Below are 18,661 nucleotides of genomic sequence, written 5' to 3' on the forward strand. Positions count from 1 at the left end.
AAAGCAAGTGAAATCCATTCTACACTGAATATTTCAACTGAAGATTCTTTCTGACATGGATGCTGTCTTCTACTGTCCTTAAAAACATACAGGTACATACAGTTAAGTAGCATTGGCCTTTCAGAGCCTCTTGAATGAAAAAAACAACAGATTTAAATATCTTCTAAGAATGGCTTCCTCCAGGTCAGTCCAAGCTACACTGGTTGTATATATTTCCATGAAGCTTGCTTCCCTGTTGTCTTAACATACTAAAAAGACTCAGCATAAGAAGTCCACCAGCCCCTTAGCCGCCCTCCTAAAATTAGCTTAGATATTGCATGGGAAATAACTAATCTAGAAGGATCTGCTTGCTTAAAAGCCTATCCAGACTATAAATGATAGTAATCTCAGTTTTCAGTAAAATCTATCCTAGGAAACAGAATAGTGAGAATTCATCATTTCAGACAAGAATCTGTGTTGCTCTTGAGAGATAACATAGGATTTGTCTTCAGAGAGGATGGGAGAGGTTAAGATTCTGGATGCTGGCTTGGCGAAGGACTGGAAGCCTTACCAAACCAACATCACCAGTTTTGGTGGTCTGCCCTTTTGTGTCAGAAATCTTCACTGTTCATTGAGTGACAGTGTTCTGTGACCTATTCCAAGAATAGGGGAAGCAGGTATAACTCTGCTTACACCTCTCTTTTTTGCTTAAAGAATCTTGGAGTCCTAGGACCAGGAAAATTCTCCTGTATTTGGATAAAGCAGATAAACAAGCAGTGAAAAAAGGGTTGTACATAGAATGATCTTGCCTTTCAAGTTAAAGAAACATCTATTTTACCATTGCAGCTTTCTAGCTTGCCTATTTAGCCCAAACACTCTCCAAAACTTCTCTGAGGTATCCGTCTAAGGATGACAATCTATTAAAACACTATTATGTAATACCATCCCCTTGGAGATCCCTTTATGAAGTTAGTGAAAATTCTTGGTGGGAAAGGTAGTCCTCTCTCACCTCACTGTGTCATCCCAATGAAACTTCTTTCTGGGTCCCACAACCCTCTTTCCAGGTTTCTCATCATCATCTTCCTCTGATCCATTTTTCTCTCGTTCATCTTCTGCTTGCAACCTACAGTTAGAACAATTGGTTTCTTTACAGGTACAAAACACAGAAAAAATGATTCCTTGAGAAAGGAGTGTCATTTTAGGTGCTAGGAAAAAAAAAATGAAACCTATCTTCAGATTCTTGTTATACCCTTCCTGAAAGGGTAAACAGTTCATCTTTCTCTCTCCATCGCTTCATGGTTCTCAGAGACAAGTGAAGAGGACACAATATACAGATGCTATCAAGGATGGTGGCTAGAAGCTTCATGTAGTGCCTCTACTAGGAAATAGTAGGATGCTTATCAATATATTAATGCTTTTCCATGTCTAAAATTAGTTATTTTGAAGGAAACAACTACAATGAACAAGAACAAAATACATCAAGAACCTGAACACACCATCCTCCTCTATTAATCTAGCATTTTGAGAATCTCTATTATTCTTTTCACAATTTATATTTTCTTTCTCTCAAGATCTATTTCATTCAGTTAATGGAATTTCTTTCTAGAGTCAGGTAATAACATCACTTACACAAAACCAAGTATTTCCTACAATTCAAAACTTAGAATCAACAGTAAACTGGAGCTGAGTACTATGCTGAGCTCAGGGAATGAACAACATGGAGAGAGGCTTCCCAGTGGACTCTAGAATGGGCATGCTCAGACTGCAGAAATACCTACTTGGCATTCTTGGCTTGATTGCGGGCCTGACAGTCCTCTTGATACTTGCATAACTGTTCAGGCATTACATTACTGACAGCCAGTTTCAGCTTTTGCAGTGGTTCTCTCAAGCGGTCATCCTGTGAAAAGAAACACAAAAGCAGTCCTATTAGATGCAATATAAAGAGTGTCTCAGATAGTTAGTACTGGGGATATTGCCTCAGGAGTGAGTGCAAAATAATTTTTGTGAAACTATTGACTGCAACAGCCAATTCCTACATGGCAATTGAATCCTTTTAGGTACAACAACATTATAAAAATGCACATACTTCAAATTTTTCATACAACTAATGTAAGTCTTGACACTAGAAACAATGAAAGTGTCACAAGGAAACATGTCATGAATATCCCAAAACATTATATCATGACTTCATTAAATAATGCTTTTTGAGGGAGAAAGCAAGATGACTTGACCCATGAGTATCTCAACACTTGCAAATAAGTATCCAATTAATCAAGTCCCCAAAAAACTCCGTGGTATAAAAACATCCTAGGTAATGAACAAAATATGTGTATTAGATTATCGGAGTATTAGATTATTATGTAATTTATGTACATCAAAGGTAAGGACTATGTATAATCTCCAAAAAGAACTTCAAACATGAAAGTAATATACAATATACTTCCCTACATTTTAAATTCTCTTCCTACTTCTTCTGAGTTTATATTCTTAATCATAACTGCTTATTGAGAAGAAGTAGAATACTACATGCCATTATGTCTTACTGCTTAGAAAGAGCATATGATTCTGCCTTCTTAGCAAGTTCTGAAATATCTGCATTCATGATCCTCAGATCCTCTGCAAGATTTAGTCCTGGATTTCATCTAAACAATCAGGTCAGGATACTTCAGATCACAGATAACTTTCTTATTCAACACGAAAACAGATTCTTTAAGAGAAAAGCAACTACAAATGACATATAAAGTATCTGTAAGACTAGCCACAAAGGCAAATTTGCACAAAGAGTACTGGCTACGCCCTCTATTATCCATCTAGCCTTTCTTTTTTCTTGGCACAAAAGTGAATGCACCAGTAATTTTTTTTTTTTTTTTTTTGCCTGTCATAACCATGATTATCATGGCTTTCTAGTTCTGCTACCTTGATACCCTGTACCCAGCTTCCAAGATGAAAGCACTTCATTCTCAAATAAAGGGTCTGAAATACTTAAAATATTTTTTCCTGAAGTAGTGACAAAAGCAGGTACACAGAAAAAAGATTTTAAGCTGATCTAGCAACGGATCAAAAAAATCTTTTGCTTTATTAGAGACTGTGTGGCTGTTGCTCTACTCTCCTGCATTCTGTCACTCATAATTGACTCATGGTGGAGCTGATCTCCCCGTCATTACCTGGACATTGAGGTGTAACTTCTTCAGACGCTTTATCAGTGTGTCCTTATTGCACGGCACAAAAGCCTCAAGGTGAGAGTACACTCCATTGCGGATGGCAGGATTTATCTCCTGTAACTGTAGCTCAATACTGACAAACAAACAAGAGACAGTAAACCAGTGAGGCACTCCCAGATCAAGATGGTAACTGAACAAAAACCTAAGGAAGCTTTGTATGCATAACATATTCTAGCTATGCATACTAAAAATAGCAGCTTGGGACATTTTCAGATAGTTAAAACTTCCTCAGGGGTTGGTATTGGGACCGGCACTGTTTAACATTTTTGTTCTTGACAGGGACAGTCAATTTGACAATGACACCCAGCTCTGTGGTGCAGTCAACAAGCTGGAGGAAAGGGATGCCATCCAGAGGGATCTTGACAGGCTTGAAAGGTGCACCTGTGCCAAACCTCATGAAGTTCAACAAGGCCAAGTACAAGGTCCTGCACATGGGTCTGGGCAATTCCAAGCACAAATACAGGCTGGGTGGGGAATAGTTTGAGAGCAGCCCTGAGGAGAAGGCTGTTGGTTGATGAGAAGCTTAACATGACTTGGCAATGAGCGCTTGCAGCCCAGAAAGCTGACCGTACCCTGGGCTGCATCAAAAGAAGCATGACCAGCAGGTCAGAGAAGGTGACTAGTGCACTCTTGTAGTACCTGGAGTACTGCATCCAGCTCTGGGGCCCCAACATAAGAAGGGCCCCCAACATGGACCTGCTGGAGCAAGTTCAGAGGGCCACAGAGACAGTCAGAGGGCTGGAGCACCTCCCATACAAGGACAGGCTGAACAAGTTGAGGCTGTTTAGTCTAGAGAAGACAAGGCTCCAGGGAGACCTTATAGCAGCCTTCCAGTACTTAAAGGGGGCCTACAGGAAAGATGGGGACGCACTCTTTTATCAGGGAGTATAGTGACAGGAAGAAGGGATAACAGTCTTAAGCTGAAAGAGGATAGATTTAGACTAGATATTAGGAAGAAATACTTTACTGTGGTGAAGGTGGTGAAACACTGGAACAGGTTGCCCAGAGAAGTTGTGGATGCCCCATCCCTGGAGATGTTCAAGGCCAAGCTGGATGTGTCTTTGAGCAACCTGGTCTAGTGAGAGGTGTCCCTGCCTGTGGCAGGGGGTGGAACTCGATGATCTTTAAGGTCCCTTCAACCCAAACCATTCTATGATTCTACGATTTTTTTACAAAAGGAGGAAGTCTTAATCAGTGGCAGGGAACTCTTCATATACACACTTCTCCAGCAATGTTGAACACTGCCATTCGAATTTCATTTACTCCCACCATTTCACATCAATCTTGATACAATTTTGACTGCTACAGTCTTCTAGAGATTACTTTTTTTCCTTAGAATACAAACATAGAACCTTCTATATTAAACGCTTAATTGAAGGATTACAGAGTAAAAAGAACTGGTGTTCTCCTTCATGAAAGCTGAAGGTGTTTTGAGTTATAAAAGTGGGCAACAGGAAGAAATAATGGCAGCAGGAAGAAATAATGGCAGTTTTGTTGGATTTTACACATGAAGTCAAGGACACAGGGCACTACAAAACACTTTACACTGGATAAAGACAGACAAGTAGTCATGACAGGAATTGTATTTATATATAAATCTCTTTAGCTAATAACTAGCTTAGACTGATCTACCTTCATTGACTTTTAAGGGCTTTGTTGGAACAACCTCAATAATATTTCTTCTTCTGTACTTTTCCTTTCACCCCCTTTCCAAAAAGGGAAGGTTCTACAGATAAGCACTTACTCCAGCAGAATATTATTCATGTCTTGTGTGAAAAACTTCTTCCTGCCTTCTTCATCAAACATCTTGGCGGCCTGAAAATACAGCAATAAAGAGTATCCAAACGTTCATAGAGCATTTTATCCCAACAACCTCTGAAACTTTACTTCTACAGCTGTATCATTCCTACTTTCCAGAGAACAATCATTACTTAGAAAAAAATAAACAAAACCAAACTATACTCCGCTTTTTAGAAAAGAGGTTAGGATTGGTATTATTACACTCAAATAAAAACTCCTTGCTTTAGGGCAAACAATCATTCTATTTAGAATCTGCCTGGATCACTGATGCTGACACATTCATCTCTTCAATAACCATGAAGAAAGAAAATGGTAGACATGTTTTACCATTTCACCACCAGTAACATTCTGCTATCACTGTTTGCTTTAAAAAAGAGCACTGCTTGACAAGTCAAGCTAGGCAAGAGCATCAACGCATTTCTACTCTCAATTTATAAAAGGTTCCTTTTCTACCTCTGGTATGTGCCTCACCCAGTTACAACTTCCCAGCCTTCTTAGATCCATCTCAGTCCTTCCCTGCAATTCCTACAAAGGGATTATGTGTGCTAGAGGAATACCTCATCCCCATTTTCTGGTGCTGTCCAGCGTTCCCACCATCTTTAGACTATCTCTTTAGTATTTTTGTTTGGTCTCTTCCTGATTGTGTTTGGGGTGGGAAAAAAAGACAGCCTTACTCCTATACATACTTCCTTTTATTAGTTTTTCCTGATCTCACAGGAATTCCCATGCAGAATCCCTTTATGTTTGGTCTTATTGAGATTCTTACTTTGACAAACAATGACAGCTTGTAGAAGAAATCCAATTCCCTGCGCCATTCTAGAGAAGATCTTACTGATTTTTGTATAGTGTTCATCCACTCTGCAGATTTATAAAAGTCAAGGGAAAAAAAAAGCCACTTTTAGAGGCTTATTATCATCTTATATTCTGGCACTGGGACCAGACAGTGAATATCTAAAGGAGCTGGAAAAGGATATGCATGCAGAAAAGTAGGCAGGTAGGGTACCCTTATAGTGACTGACAAACATTAGAGGCAGCCAACATGCTACGAGGCTGATAATCAAATAAATTAAAAATCTCTAATTCTCTCTTTTATAAAAAATTGTAGTGACTTCTAACAACATAGCTAAAAACTACAAATAAATGCAAGTGTTAACTTGATAGAATTCCTTTATTACTATGAAATACTTACTGTTCTTGCTCTTTGTAACTGATCCATTTAAGTTTGAAAGAAAAATATTTTCTGGAATTGCAAAGTCTACACTGCCCAGGAAAACAGGAGCCTGATACTGTATCAGAAACCGTAAGGTAGCCCATTGTCTGAACGGTTTACTGCTTCAGTCAAACATTGATTGATATCAGAGGTTTTAAAGCTCCTGTAAGGACTGCACTCTGCTCAGTACTTTCTACTGTTAATTCAGCTGCTGAGGGGATGGCGCTATCTGTTTAAGAATACTGATGCATTTGTCCCACTAAAAAAATTTGAAAGGTTATAGATGTCAACAAGTGATAGGATACCAACAAGACAAGTTTGAAAGTCTTAAATCCAGTATCTTTAAGCATAATTAACACAAGCACTATTACAGTCTTGTTTTATATAAAGCAGAATGAAAGATGCTTTGACAATTTGGTCCCAGGTAGATCTTAAAAGCCTATTTCAGCATTCTGCTACCATACTGGACAGTGTTGCTGGCTTTTGAAGAGAGCAACATTGGCAGATTCAAAAACGGCATCGCTATCACTGAACTGTTTTTTTTGTTCCACAAACAGATTATCTTGACAGTTACTTTCACAACAGAAAAAAGCCGTTTTATTACTTTCCCGCTTGTGTACAGTATTGTAGTCTGTCATGGTAGTTCAGAATTGCCCACTTAGGGAACTAGAAGATATTGATCTGCAAACGGAAGTCAGGAAATTTTTACTGTATTTAGTAAGTGGCTATCTAGATCAATCTTACTCCATTCATGGAACATAGGCTTTTTCATACAGCTTTATAAACTCAGCTTTCTTCGCAGTAAAGAGCACTAAAGCTGTGAGCCTATCTCACAAGACCCATTTATTTTTTCCTGCTTTTTAGATTATGTTTTCCCCCACTGATAACGTGTCAGTTGATTGCAATTTGCAGAAGATAAGGAAGTTGCAATCTTTAAGTCAACACACAGTCTAGTTTTTCCCCAAGTTTATGGGTAGACTTGCTCTGCTCAGCCAGCACCAAACTTCCAAAAGACATCAAAAGCAGAAGTCTTCTTAGCTCTTCCAAGAGCCACTGAATTAAAGCTTTCTCCCACCTGGGAGAGGCTCATTATACAGTGAAGCAGCATGAATTTGGGACAGGCCACTAACACTTCCTGATTTTTGGCCTAATCCAGTTCTGCAGTTTTGCTAGAAGCTTAATGTTGATTCATAGCAAAATTAACCTGAATATTCAAAGGCAGACAAAACCATCTTTCTCACTTCAGTAAATATTAAATCCTTGGCTGTATCTAGTTTGGTACATTTTAAAATAACTAAGAACACTATAAGACATTCACATACAGGTAAGGTAGATAAACTTTATGTTTATCATTACTCTTACCTGTAGTAAAGCAAGCTCTGCTGCTGTTTAAATTTTTTTTTCCCCAAAAGCTTTTTCGAAACTTATTCTGAGTACGGAAAAGCTGCACTTTATTCTGAGTAAGGACAAGCTGCACTTTATTCTGAGTAAAGGAAAAGCTTTAATATCAGAATCTGGACAAGCAAACAACAAATTAATTCTCAAGATAACATCTACAACTGAAACAAGGAGCATATAATAGCTTAATAGCTCTGATCCCTTTCAATACGCTATTAGGATGTTTGTAACCTGCAGATTTAATACTTTTCATTAATATTGATGAGTCTGCATTTCATTCTAACCTTTCAAAAGAAACTATTCAGTTTTGTGGTTGGGTTTTTTTTCTGGCTGGGTGGTGTTTCCTGGTGGTTTTTTTGTTGTTGCTGTTGATTTTTTTTTTTTAAACTGTCAAGTTAGCATTTTTTACAAAGCCAAAAATTCAATACATTCATTTATAAGCTAAAGACATTTCAGGTTTCCTCCTCCAAAGTAAGAAAATACTCATCCATTACACCAACTAATAATTCAAGTTGAAGTAACACTGATATTTCCATTATGGAAAACAAACAAACATTACAAGTTATTGTACACAGAAGATTTAGAAAACCTTGTCTCCACTGTGAAACAAACACTGCTTTAACAATTGACCTATATCATCCCTGTGCTTATTTTCATCTGAGTATAAATAAAACTGTTAAGAATGGTATTAAGATCAGTTCTACATTTGTTAGAGTTTCAGCGAGCAACTCAAGGAGGACAACTGAGGCCCTAATTATTCTTCCTCATTCTCTCAGATTCTTGAATTCAATCCCTTACCAGTGAATTCATACTTACTGTTCGAAGGTCTCCAATGCGCTTTTCAAGTAGCATAGGCAGACCTTCTGGGAGGGCAGGCACCTGCTTGGGTGTCATGACCTGAGAGGTGTAGGTTGCCTGAGTGACATTTCCGTTTTCTCCTGACAGCTCAGATACTGGGCTGCCATTAGAAGTGCCATCAAGCAACTTGTCAAAGTCAATGTCTCCCAGCATCTCCAGGGCACTTTCAGTTTCTTGCAGGAGCTCAGGTTCATTTGTGCTACCAAAAATGGAGAGGACAGGATCATTGATCCTAAGATTCAAGTCAGAGATATCATTTCCTGCACTGAGAGAGGAGGAAGGAATTTTACTAGGGGTAGAGGTCGCAACAGTCACTGGAGGTTTTGGACTAGATTCCTTCTTCCTCATGGCTTCCTTCTCCTTTTGAAATTTACGGATCATGGCAGCCAGAGAGAGTGAGTCTTTATACAATTTCTTTTTCTTCTTTTCAGACTTGTGTGAATTTAAGGCCATTACTCTGTAGAGGAAAGAAATCTTTCATTAGAATGCATGTGACTTTTGAGGCCTCTGTAACCTTTAACAAAAATATGGGAGTTTAGTACAATTAAAAAAAAATTTTCAGGGGAAGCAGCAAGTATTTTGTTCTTCCATCTTCAGACTACCGTAGACTTTTGCTAGTCATGTGATTTCATGCTCTCCAACTATTTGTTTTGTTAAATTTTGTACACATTAAGGCAAAGGTTATTTACTTTTGACTTCTCAATTTAATAATGGAGAAGCTGTAACAGTTGTTAAGCTCCTGGCTGACCTATGCCACTGAAATACTTAAACTTGCCTCTCAGGCTCCAGAATGGTGGCAGGTTGCTTTAAGTTTAGGCACACTGCATACATTGAAAAAAAATTCTCTTCACTGCCAATAATTTTCACATGCAAGCTAAACATCTCTATGCTACTTAAACCTCAGCATTTTCTGCCAATTTATCAACTTGATAAAAAAATGCTACCAATAAATTTTCATTACCAACTTGAATATTCATAGTAAGACAACTTTCACTCAGCAACATTTTTATAGAAGCCAATTAAAAACCCTATTAACTTAATCCCTCCATGCTAGCCTCAGAACACAGGAAAGCACACACAAAGTTTGCTTAATTATTCTACATCTTTATTTCTATGTTTACAGTTTTCCAGATTGGAAACCAATGTATTGGACAAAAATTATTTTTAATTAAAGATGTAATTCTTAGAGCTATATAAGATGTTGGGTAAAACTGTGATGGATAATGCTACTCAGATTCAAAATTTCTTTTCTGTAATTTGTCTTTCCTTGTTTTATAATTAATTCCTTGTTGAAAATTTTGGGGGACGAAAGAATTAGCATGTAGGACTTATTTATGCAAAAAGCCCACATAAATTCCAAAACAAAATCTATTAGCTATTACAGTTTAAAAATACAATATTCTAAACAGCTGTGATAATCCTGCTATGGCATGCAATGTTGAAACCAAACCTCACATACAATTCAACGGTTTATCTAAAGAAAGATACCTACCCCAACTGCTTAGGAACTTTCATTTTCCGAGGTTTTTTCTCCTTTTCTGTGCCTTCATCTTTCCGCTTGCGCTTCTTCATTCCACGATCTTCACTTTCCTTTAACTTTGCTATCTAGAAAAGAGATCAAATAAAGGACAATGATTTTTCCACCCTCAAGGACTTTAACAGCAAGAAACATTTCATTTTCCTTACACTGTCCAATTCAGAACCAGGAAAAATACTTCAATGTACATAAAGGCAAACTACCACTGGATTCTTAGCAGCAATTGCAGGTACTGACAAGTCTCAATTACTAATCATTTTTAAACAGCTACTGAATTCAGAGTTTTCAATAAGAAAAATACTTTTTGAGGCACAAACAGACTGAGGTCCAGCCAGTCTGAGCAACAGCCACCTTGGAAAACTGAATCCTCCCACCACCTCCTTCTGTTAACTAGTTTCATTGCCGAATATGTAGTATGGAATATCCTTTTGGCCCATTCAGATCAGCTGTCTCATATCCCAAGTTCTTGCTGATCCCTAGCTTACCTGCTGGTGCAGGGCAGGGAAAAAGAAAGCCTTCACACTGTGCAAACATTGTTCATCAACAGACAAAACTTTGGTGTGCTATCAACACTATTTTAGTCAGAAATACAAACCACAGCACTGTAAAGGCTGCTAGGAATAAAATTAACTCCATCCCAGCCAGATCCAATTCAAGATCCTTAAACTTATGCTACATTTAAAGAATTGTAGAGCCAGAAAGGACATCAGAAAGCAGGGAGCTTAGCTTGCCTAAACAGATGGTTAGTCTTGCAAGACTGGACAGCCTGTGAATATCCCGAGTTATTTCCTGAATGCTAGTACATAAGCCACAAAACAGAAAATGCAATAAAACAGTACTGTGCACCATTCTGCCTTCAGACTCTTCGTGTGAGCCATTACAAACATACCAAGTATTTCCCCATGTCCACCTAGCTATAAGCTCTGTCTAAAAAAAGCATAATTAAGATCACTCACTTTAGGTGGCCTATGCTTTTTGTCTTCCGCAAAGTCTTCATCCTCTGAGTCAGATGCCTGTCGGAACTGCAGTGTACCAGTGTTGATATAAAACCCTCCATATTTGGTTGTAAGGGATGCAGGAACCAATTCATCATACTAGGCAGGAAGAAGAAGTGTTAATCGTAATTTCTTAATAAAACGAATATGTAGTTCATTTACCAGTCCCGATACATGAAAAATTATATACAAGTACACAGCACAGCGGGCTAGAACATAAACAGGATAGTAATGCTATTAAACACTTATTGGCCAAGGCACAAAACATTAAAATCATAGAACAACCTTTCTACTTTCAGAACAATGCCCTTTTTTTGGAAGGCAGGATTAAAGCACTGAAAGTACTGCTTTCTGAAGGAAATGAAGGTGGGCACAGAGGTATTCCCCACCTGTCCCTGAGGAAGAAAATAAGCCTAAAAATTTATAAACTTCTTTCCCCAATATGCTGTCTCTAAGAGCACATTACATTAAAAAAACAAAACCAAACTTTCCTCTGTAGATTTTTAAATTTTAAGTTTCATACTTCTATTGAATACCCTTCAGTTTTATGACACAATGTGCAGTTCAAATTACTTTGTTAGTCACACACTTTTATCACAGGCCCTTTAAGTTATCTGTAAAGTGACAGCTACAGCTATTTCCAGAACTTATTTCTTCCATAGTTTTGAAAAAGATGAGTCTGAACAATCACTATATTGCAGTGGAAAAAGCCTAATCTGGATCAGAATTTGACAGAATTGGATGTTATATCCAGGAAATAGGACTGAAGATAGTAGAGATGTTTTTGTAAATAAAGCATAAAAAAACCTTCAAATTATACGCTTTGTTTCATTAAGACTGACAGAGTTTTCATTAATACCAATCTCTGCAATGCACTTGACACGTTCAGATGTTCCAACACACGCCCTACTCAAAAACCTACTTCTCTTACAAAGTTATCTGAAATTTTCTTCTGTTAAGAATGCTATCCCAGACATGACAAACTCAGACACAGTATCTGTTAGCTTATTTCCAGTTTTAGGTGTTGAATATGACATTGCCTCTCATACAAATACCACAATGCCAGGACTTGTTTTGTTGAAAGTCAGATATATTCTCACTCTTTTTAGACAGTTTTAAAACGTCAAAAGGTTTCAAACTCATACACACTTTATTTTGAAAAGTACTTGGTATTTAGGAAGGAATTTCCAAGTTAGAAATACAAAGATGTATCTCACAAATATTGAGGTCCAAACATATAGGAAAAGTGGTTAATATTAAGTATAGTGAAAGACAATACTAATTCTATTATTTCATGACCAGCAGCCCGTTCAGAATGGCATTTCTCCCTCAAGTATTACCAGAGAACTGTTAATCTCTAGGAAATATCTTGCTAACAGCAAACTCTCAAAAAGACTGGGAGGATGAAAGATTTGTTCTAGCCCTATGCATAAGCATCAACAAAGCAAGTTATGTAAGTGTTTGCAAGAGACCTGAGGGAGGGCTGCCTTGACAATGCCATTATCACTATGCAGAAGTACAACGTTGTCCTGAATTACTCCAAATTTGAACTACTGGTCTTAGTTTTCAAACACTGAAAATTGCAAGACAGTGAACTTAACAAACAAATACAATTCCAGAAGCTATTGTCTGTCTGAAAGCATAAAAACAGAATGCCCAAGACATACACCTGCCAACAAAGGAGCAAACGTTTACAGGACCTAGAAGTACCAGAAAGACACAGCAACAGTGCAATGACAATCAATTTCTGCCCTTCTTCTGAAAGAAAGGGTAGGATTTTGACACACCTCCGAGGTATGCACTCTGGCAGAAGAAAAAGTGGATTTTGAGTTACAGCTGCAAGCAATAAATGTTTAGTGGCACAGTCAAATGATTAAGAATTAAGTGAGATACATGAGAAGGAAACTATGTGTTTGTTACTTTGAAGTTTGAACCAGCAGGCCTTCCACTGCATATCTGTTAAGACAGAATTCAACAGGCTGAATAAATCAGTAGGCAGTTTTAACTGCCACAACATTAACTGAAGACTTGAGATCACCTACATGAAAGGAACACACAGTACAAAGTCGAGTTTCACCTACCAGCTTATTTCATTTCCCCCTGCATGCCATGCAAAATATATTAAGATAAAATGGTTTAAGAACCAAAAACATTAAGACAGGAAGAAGAGTTATCCAGAAGAGGAAAACAGTGAATGTATACTGGTAAAAGAGCCTGAACTGGAGACCTATGTGGATTTTATATGAATAAGTAGTTAGAAATTTCCATGAGTCATCACCTTTTCTTTTTCTGGAATGGAAAGCTTAACAAGCAGTACAGAAAGACAGAAAGGGAAAGAAAAAGTGGTGACAAGATCTACAAAATACCCTTATGAAAGATAACAAAGACTCGTGCAAGAAAGCAGAAGAATCTATTAATTGGACAAAATGAATGTAAAATGGCATAGTTGCAGACTTGTCATTAATCTTAAGAGACCAGGATGATCACACAAAGTAGGAGGTGCAAAATAAACTTGACAGTGGAGGCTAAGGAAGTATTTCAGAGAAATCTGGTGTTTTTCCACAGCTCTCAGAACCAGCTTCATTACGTACAAGGAAAGTGAAAGGGAAAGAAAAAAAACTATTATCCACAGTGCTTAGACAGAGCAGGCATTTCCCTTTTGAGCTGACAGGGTGTGAACTGAATTGGTGAGGTTGGGGCAGTACAGGATCAAAACAGAAGACTATAGTAGTTGCCAAGTTTGAAGGAGAAAGCACACGGTCAAAGCTGGGACCATTATCAGAAGAAGTGAAGAACAAATAAATGGAAACACAGTGAAGACTTGGCTGTAGAGCAATAAAGGAAGCCCTGGAGAACACACAAGAAAAAGCAAGGATAGTCCAAAAGTGAGGAAGCCATGAACCACAGCAGATGATTAGAATGATCAACATGCTATGCTGCACAGATCCATAGAAATAAGGCAACCAGAAAGGCAGAATTCGTTCAATATACAGACAAACAAACAATCCCATAACAGCCTGCAAGCAAACAAGGTCAGCAAGATGCAGATGTGTAACTTACCAGTTGAGGTTTCAACAGCTTCTGCTGAGGACTATGAATTTAGTCAGACTTTCAAAGACCTTTTTGACCTTTAGTTCTCCTTAACCCTTGAGAGAACTTACTTTTCCCCACCAAAATTTGGTTTGTCCTCAGTCTACTGTACAAGGTATAACTCACAACTGAGTGTTTCATTATATTTTCAACTTACCTAAAGCTGTGGCCTGCAGACCACAATGTACATAGTACCCCTTCCTTTGAGGTAACCTTACTATTTTCTAGGGCCCTAATTAAGCAGAAAAACGGAATATGATTGTATAAGATATTGGTAACAGCTAAATTAAGCTTAATTTTAAAGTCTCCTCAGGAGTCTCAGTTAAAAGGAACATGGCTCTTGCAACTTCTAAATCTTCTGATAAATTGGTTTCAAGCCTTTTGTTTTACATTAGCGTTTTCCTGCATATGAAATTGCAGAAATTACCCTCTTCAGGAAGATACTTCAAGTCCTTTACAGTGTTCTGCTCTTCCTTATGCATTCCAAGACTGAGAATTAAAATTCTCAAACCTAAAAAGAGGCAGAACTTCATATATAACTGACTCCCATGAACACAGATTTGTCCCATGAAAGATTATGGAATCGCTCTGCAGATAATAAAATAAGGCTGATAGACTGTCTTATGATCTAAAAGCAGATCAGTACGGAAGTCATTTTCAACTATTGTCCTTGAGCTACATCACTATGCTTCTAGTGCCGTTAATCTAATTAAATGTTTAGGTGTGAAAGATAATTTAGTTGATTTTCTTTAAATAAGTTAACCATTTTCAACTTCATTATTATACCAAGAAGAACAGTGAAATTTTACAGATTATACCAATTTAGCTCTGAAATCCAGACCCACAGTACATAGCAGTATCTTATTATCTGCTCTTGCGTTCAGATATTTTGACCATGATCCTCCTCATTCAGCTCCCTTCCAGAAAAAAACCTAAACTATAAACGTACACACATGAGAGGGCTTTTTAGCAATTCAGTATTAAGTCCTGGAAATGAGATTTTAAAATATGTAGCCTGTACATTATTTGTTGTGAAAGTGGTATTACTTACATAAAAGATATGCAGAGATAATTTCTATTCCTTGTTCAGTTTATTTTTGAGATGGCTCTAACCAGCCTGGGGCGGGGAGCTGTTTATTTTTGATCATCATTAGTCCACTGAATAAAGTCAAGCTACTTAAGTTATGTCAAATATGGTTGCTTCAGTCAAATGGCCTGAATAGCCAGCCATACAGTTCACTACACACTTCAAGATACTTCAAACATAGTTTACTGATCTCCATGCTTCTTAAAGACACAAAGAACTGAAATGCAATCTTTGGCTTTGGTATGTTTCAAGGATAAATTTTCAAATACCAAAAACCCAGAACCATCTTTCAAAAAAATAGTGTAGTAGAATATCCAATGAAATCCCAAACAAGGTTAAGGGGGAACAATATGTTGCTTTTCTAATCCAAGATGATATCAAAAAGCAAACAGAAGGAGCTTTCTCATGGTAAAGAAGGTTCCTCTTCCAAAACGCATAGGCAAGTCATTTTGTTTTGGATTTTTATTAAATCCTGGGGCAAAGGACAGCTGGCAAAGCACAACAGAAAAAAAAAGCATAACAGACTATTAAATAAAGATATAATACCCGGCTAAGGGTAGTCTAGACTAGGATAGGATAGTCTCCTAGCAGAATCCTAGTTTAGTAGTCAGGATATTGTAATACATTGGCCTTCCAGAACACCTTGAGATACAAAGATATACATATATCGCCCTGTTTTGTTGTCACCACCAGTCACAAGAGTCAGGCTATTAGCCTTAGTGACCTTCAGTGCAACGAGATGACATTCTTATCGCCTTGAAAGTACTGCAGCCCAAGTTATAAAATGCATGATCACTCAAGTGACCACCTTTACCTGCTCAACTCAGTTCTTTCAGAGATTGAGCTCTGACCGACGCTGAAAATATATCTCAGTGGTTTCATTACAAAGAAATACGCAATGTACTTCTTAACCTCTCTGGGTTTCATGTTGCAGAGAAAAAAAAGTTATGCTTTCATTTTTCATTCATTTAACATAAAGAGCAGACTTACCATATACGACACTTAGGACAAATGCCCTTATCAAAGATCTGTTACTTTGGCATGTTATAAACCTCTCTTTATATTATATTAATAATCATATTGTTTGTGTAGTTTAGTGAAAACACTTAAGCTCCTTGTGCTACTTAAATAAATTCACCTGCTCATAAAGTATAGTTGATCCTAGGCCATGATCATCCTTCTAGCCACTCAGATTACTCTGAAAAGTGATTTTGTGCTCTTTAAAAAACTAAATTTAGTACAAGGCAAGAAGCTTCTACAACTATTCCAACTATTCTTTCTTAATTATTTCTTACTCCTACATTCTTGATGTACACAAATTTAAATAATGGTACTACAAAGGGCAGATATAAGTCTCAGTTTTTTTCAAGTACCTATGCAGATGCTGAGTTTTCCATTTCCCAGTTGTTCCAATGAAGTCATTACATACACGAGCAGTCCTAAAAAACCTGGTTGAAACCTAGGCCAGAACATGGGATTAAAAAAATTATTTAAGAAATTACTTATTCCTTCCTAGAAAAAGGGTATGATATTTTCCAGAAGGAGCAAGAGAACATTACTGTTGCTTTGACAAACATCAGACTTGTTCAGCAAATTCAAATAGCTTTGCCCCTCTAGCCAAAATGGTTCTTGTACTAGAGGACTGATGGGTATATAGTTTAAACATGTCTGTTCTGCATTAAGCAGAACAGTATCTGCTTTATTTGTTTGGTACTCTACTTTACACCTTTATTTATCTTGAGGTGAGGAGGGATAAAAAGGCAAAGAAAGAATATCCTAATTGAAATTTGCCCTTGTATTCACTCAAATGCATACGACATGTCAGGTGCCAATCAGTAGACCTATCCTGAAGACACCTGGGAAACATGCAACACATCTTTTATTAAAGGTGATACGGTGCACTCAGCTAAGTAAGCACTATTCCCCAACCACAGAACTTCCAAGACTGGGCAAAGCAACAACAAAGAAGGAAGACAGACCAGTAATATAAACACACAAATACATAGACAATGAAACAGCTAGTAAGTGAATCTCAAAAAAAAAAAAAGCTTTAATGCACCCTCACATACTCATTGTGGTTGACGTTTGTTACAGACGTCTACAAAGGCAGCTTTTTTCACATGAAAAAATACAGCAGTGTTAGAACAGATCCTATGTAGCATTTTTCTGTATATGCCTCTGTCATTGGCACGTTGATAGGTTTCTTAATTTTGGGTTTTGTTTTTTTTTTCTGAGAGACACTTACCTTTTCCAAGCAACAACACTGTTCTCCACAGCTATGCATAAAACAAGCTCTTTTGAGTAGGAAGGATAAGATAACATCAAGTTAGCCAAAACAACATCTGGACCAGAACCCCACAAAAAAGATAAAAATTACCATCAGCACACTGAGCTCTGCCATTCCCCAAAGAGATATCATTCTGACGAGAAAAAGCATCTCAGATATTCAAGAGTGGTGATTGAGCAAGGTGCTCTTACTAGCAATCCATCAACTTCAAGTTTTAGATCAGAACAGCAGGAACCCTTGAGACGAATCCAGTGTGGGAGAGAACAGGATATGAAATCTATCACACCTTTAAGAAGCATGGAGATTACAAGATGAAGTAAACCAAATTTATCCTGAAAATGCACGAAAACTGTGTATCATGACACAGAATTTTTGCAAAAACTAAGCCCTTAAATTATGGAAAGTATTTCAAGGAGCCCAGATAGAAAAAAGCAACTCTTTTTCCAGTGTGTTTGGAATTACTAAAATAAACATACAATTCTTAAATGCTGTCTTTTAAGAGGGTCTGACCTCTCAAGGCAAGAGGTAGCTAAAGAAAAACAAGCTTTTCCTTTAAGTTGAAGTAGCTGTTTCGGAGAAACTTTCTGTGTATGAGAAACCACTGGTAGGCTAGTATCCTCTGCCCAGCAGCACGGGATTCTTACACCAATGTCCAGAAGGCTGCTGTGGAACTATGAGTATAGTAGACTGGGTTAAATATACAGCCCTGGGTGTCCAAAGTACTGAACTGCATGCTTCCCATTGCTCTTGGCATTCATTTTTTGCTTCAGTTCCTGTCAGTGTGGTCATCTGGTATCACTGCTTAAAAAGACAGCTTGTACTGCTTACAGATTTCTAGGTAGATGGTTCTTCCTCTGTGTTCATCTACCCAACAAAGGGGAAGGTGCTAGCTGGTCTTTGTTTTGGATGTGCAAGTCTTATTACCTCTGAGTAAGAGAAAATTGCACACTTTTCACTAAGCACCATGTATTACTTCGGATCTCTGTTCTATATTACATATCAGAAAACTCAGAGAGCACTGTATTCCCCTGGAATCTCTGTCTATATAAAGCTTACACTGTCAGTAAGGTACTCAACCAACCATATATTCAGAAGTCATCACAAGAGCAAGTAGTCCAGCCAAACCAGGCTGATATGCACGGGTACGCATACGTATGCATGTAGGAAGAATAGAGGGGAAGTAGAAAACTACAGGAATG

General features: G+C 37.7%; 1 protein-coding gene across 1 annotated transcript in view; it reads right to left on the reverse strand.

Annotated features, from left to right (window-relative positions):
* Positions 1-18,661, reverse strand: part of UBN2 (ubinuclein 2) — a 46,515-nt gene that overhangs the window by 13,939 nt on the left and 13,915 nt on the right. Inside the window, exons 4-10 of the mRNA XM_010077702.1 lie at positions 10,960-11,097; positions 9,959-10,071; positions 8,425-8,923; positions 4,945-5,015; positions 3,144-3,273; positions 1,758-1,876; positions 989-1,102 (exon numbers count right to left, since the gene is read on the reverse strand). Of these exons, the coding sequence (XP_010076004.1) occupies positions 989-1,102; positions 1,758-1,876; positions 3,144-3,273; positions 4,945-5,015; positions 8,425-8,923; positions 9,959-10,071; positions 10,960-11,097 (1,184 nt within the window). The remainder of the gene's footprint in view (positions 1-988; positions 1,103-1,757; positions 1,877-3,143; positions 3,274-4,944; positions 5,016-8,424; positions 8,924-9,958; positions 10,072-10,959; positions 11,098-18,661) is intronic.

Source organism: Pterocles gutturalis, unplaced genomic scaffold (genome assembly GCF_000699245.1).
Source record: "Pterocles gutturalis isolate BGI_N339 unplaced genomic scaffold, ASM69924v1 scaffold7073, whole genome shotgun sequence".
Taxonomy (NCBI): Eukaryota; Metazoa; Chordata; class Aves; order Pterocliformes; family Pteroclidae; genus Pterocles; species Pterocles gutturalis.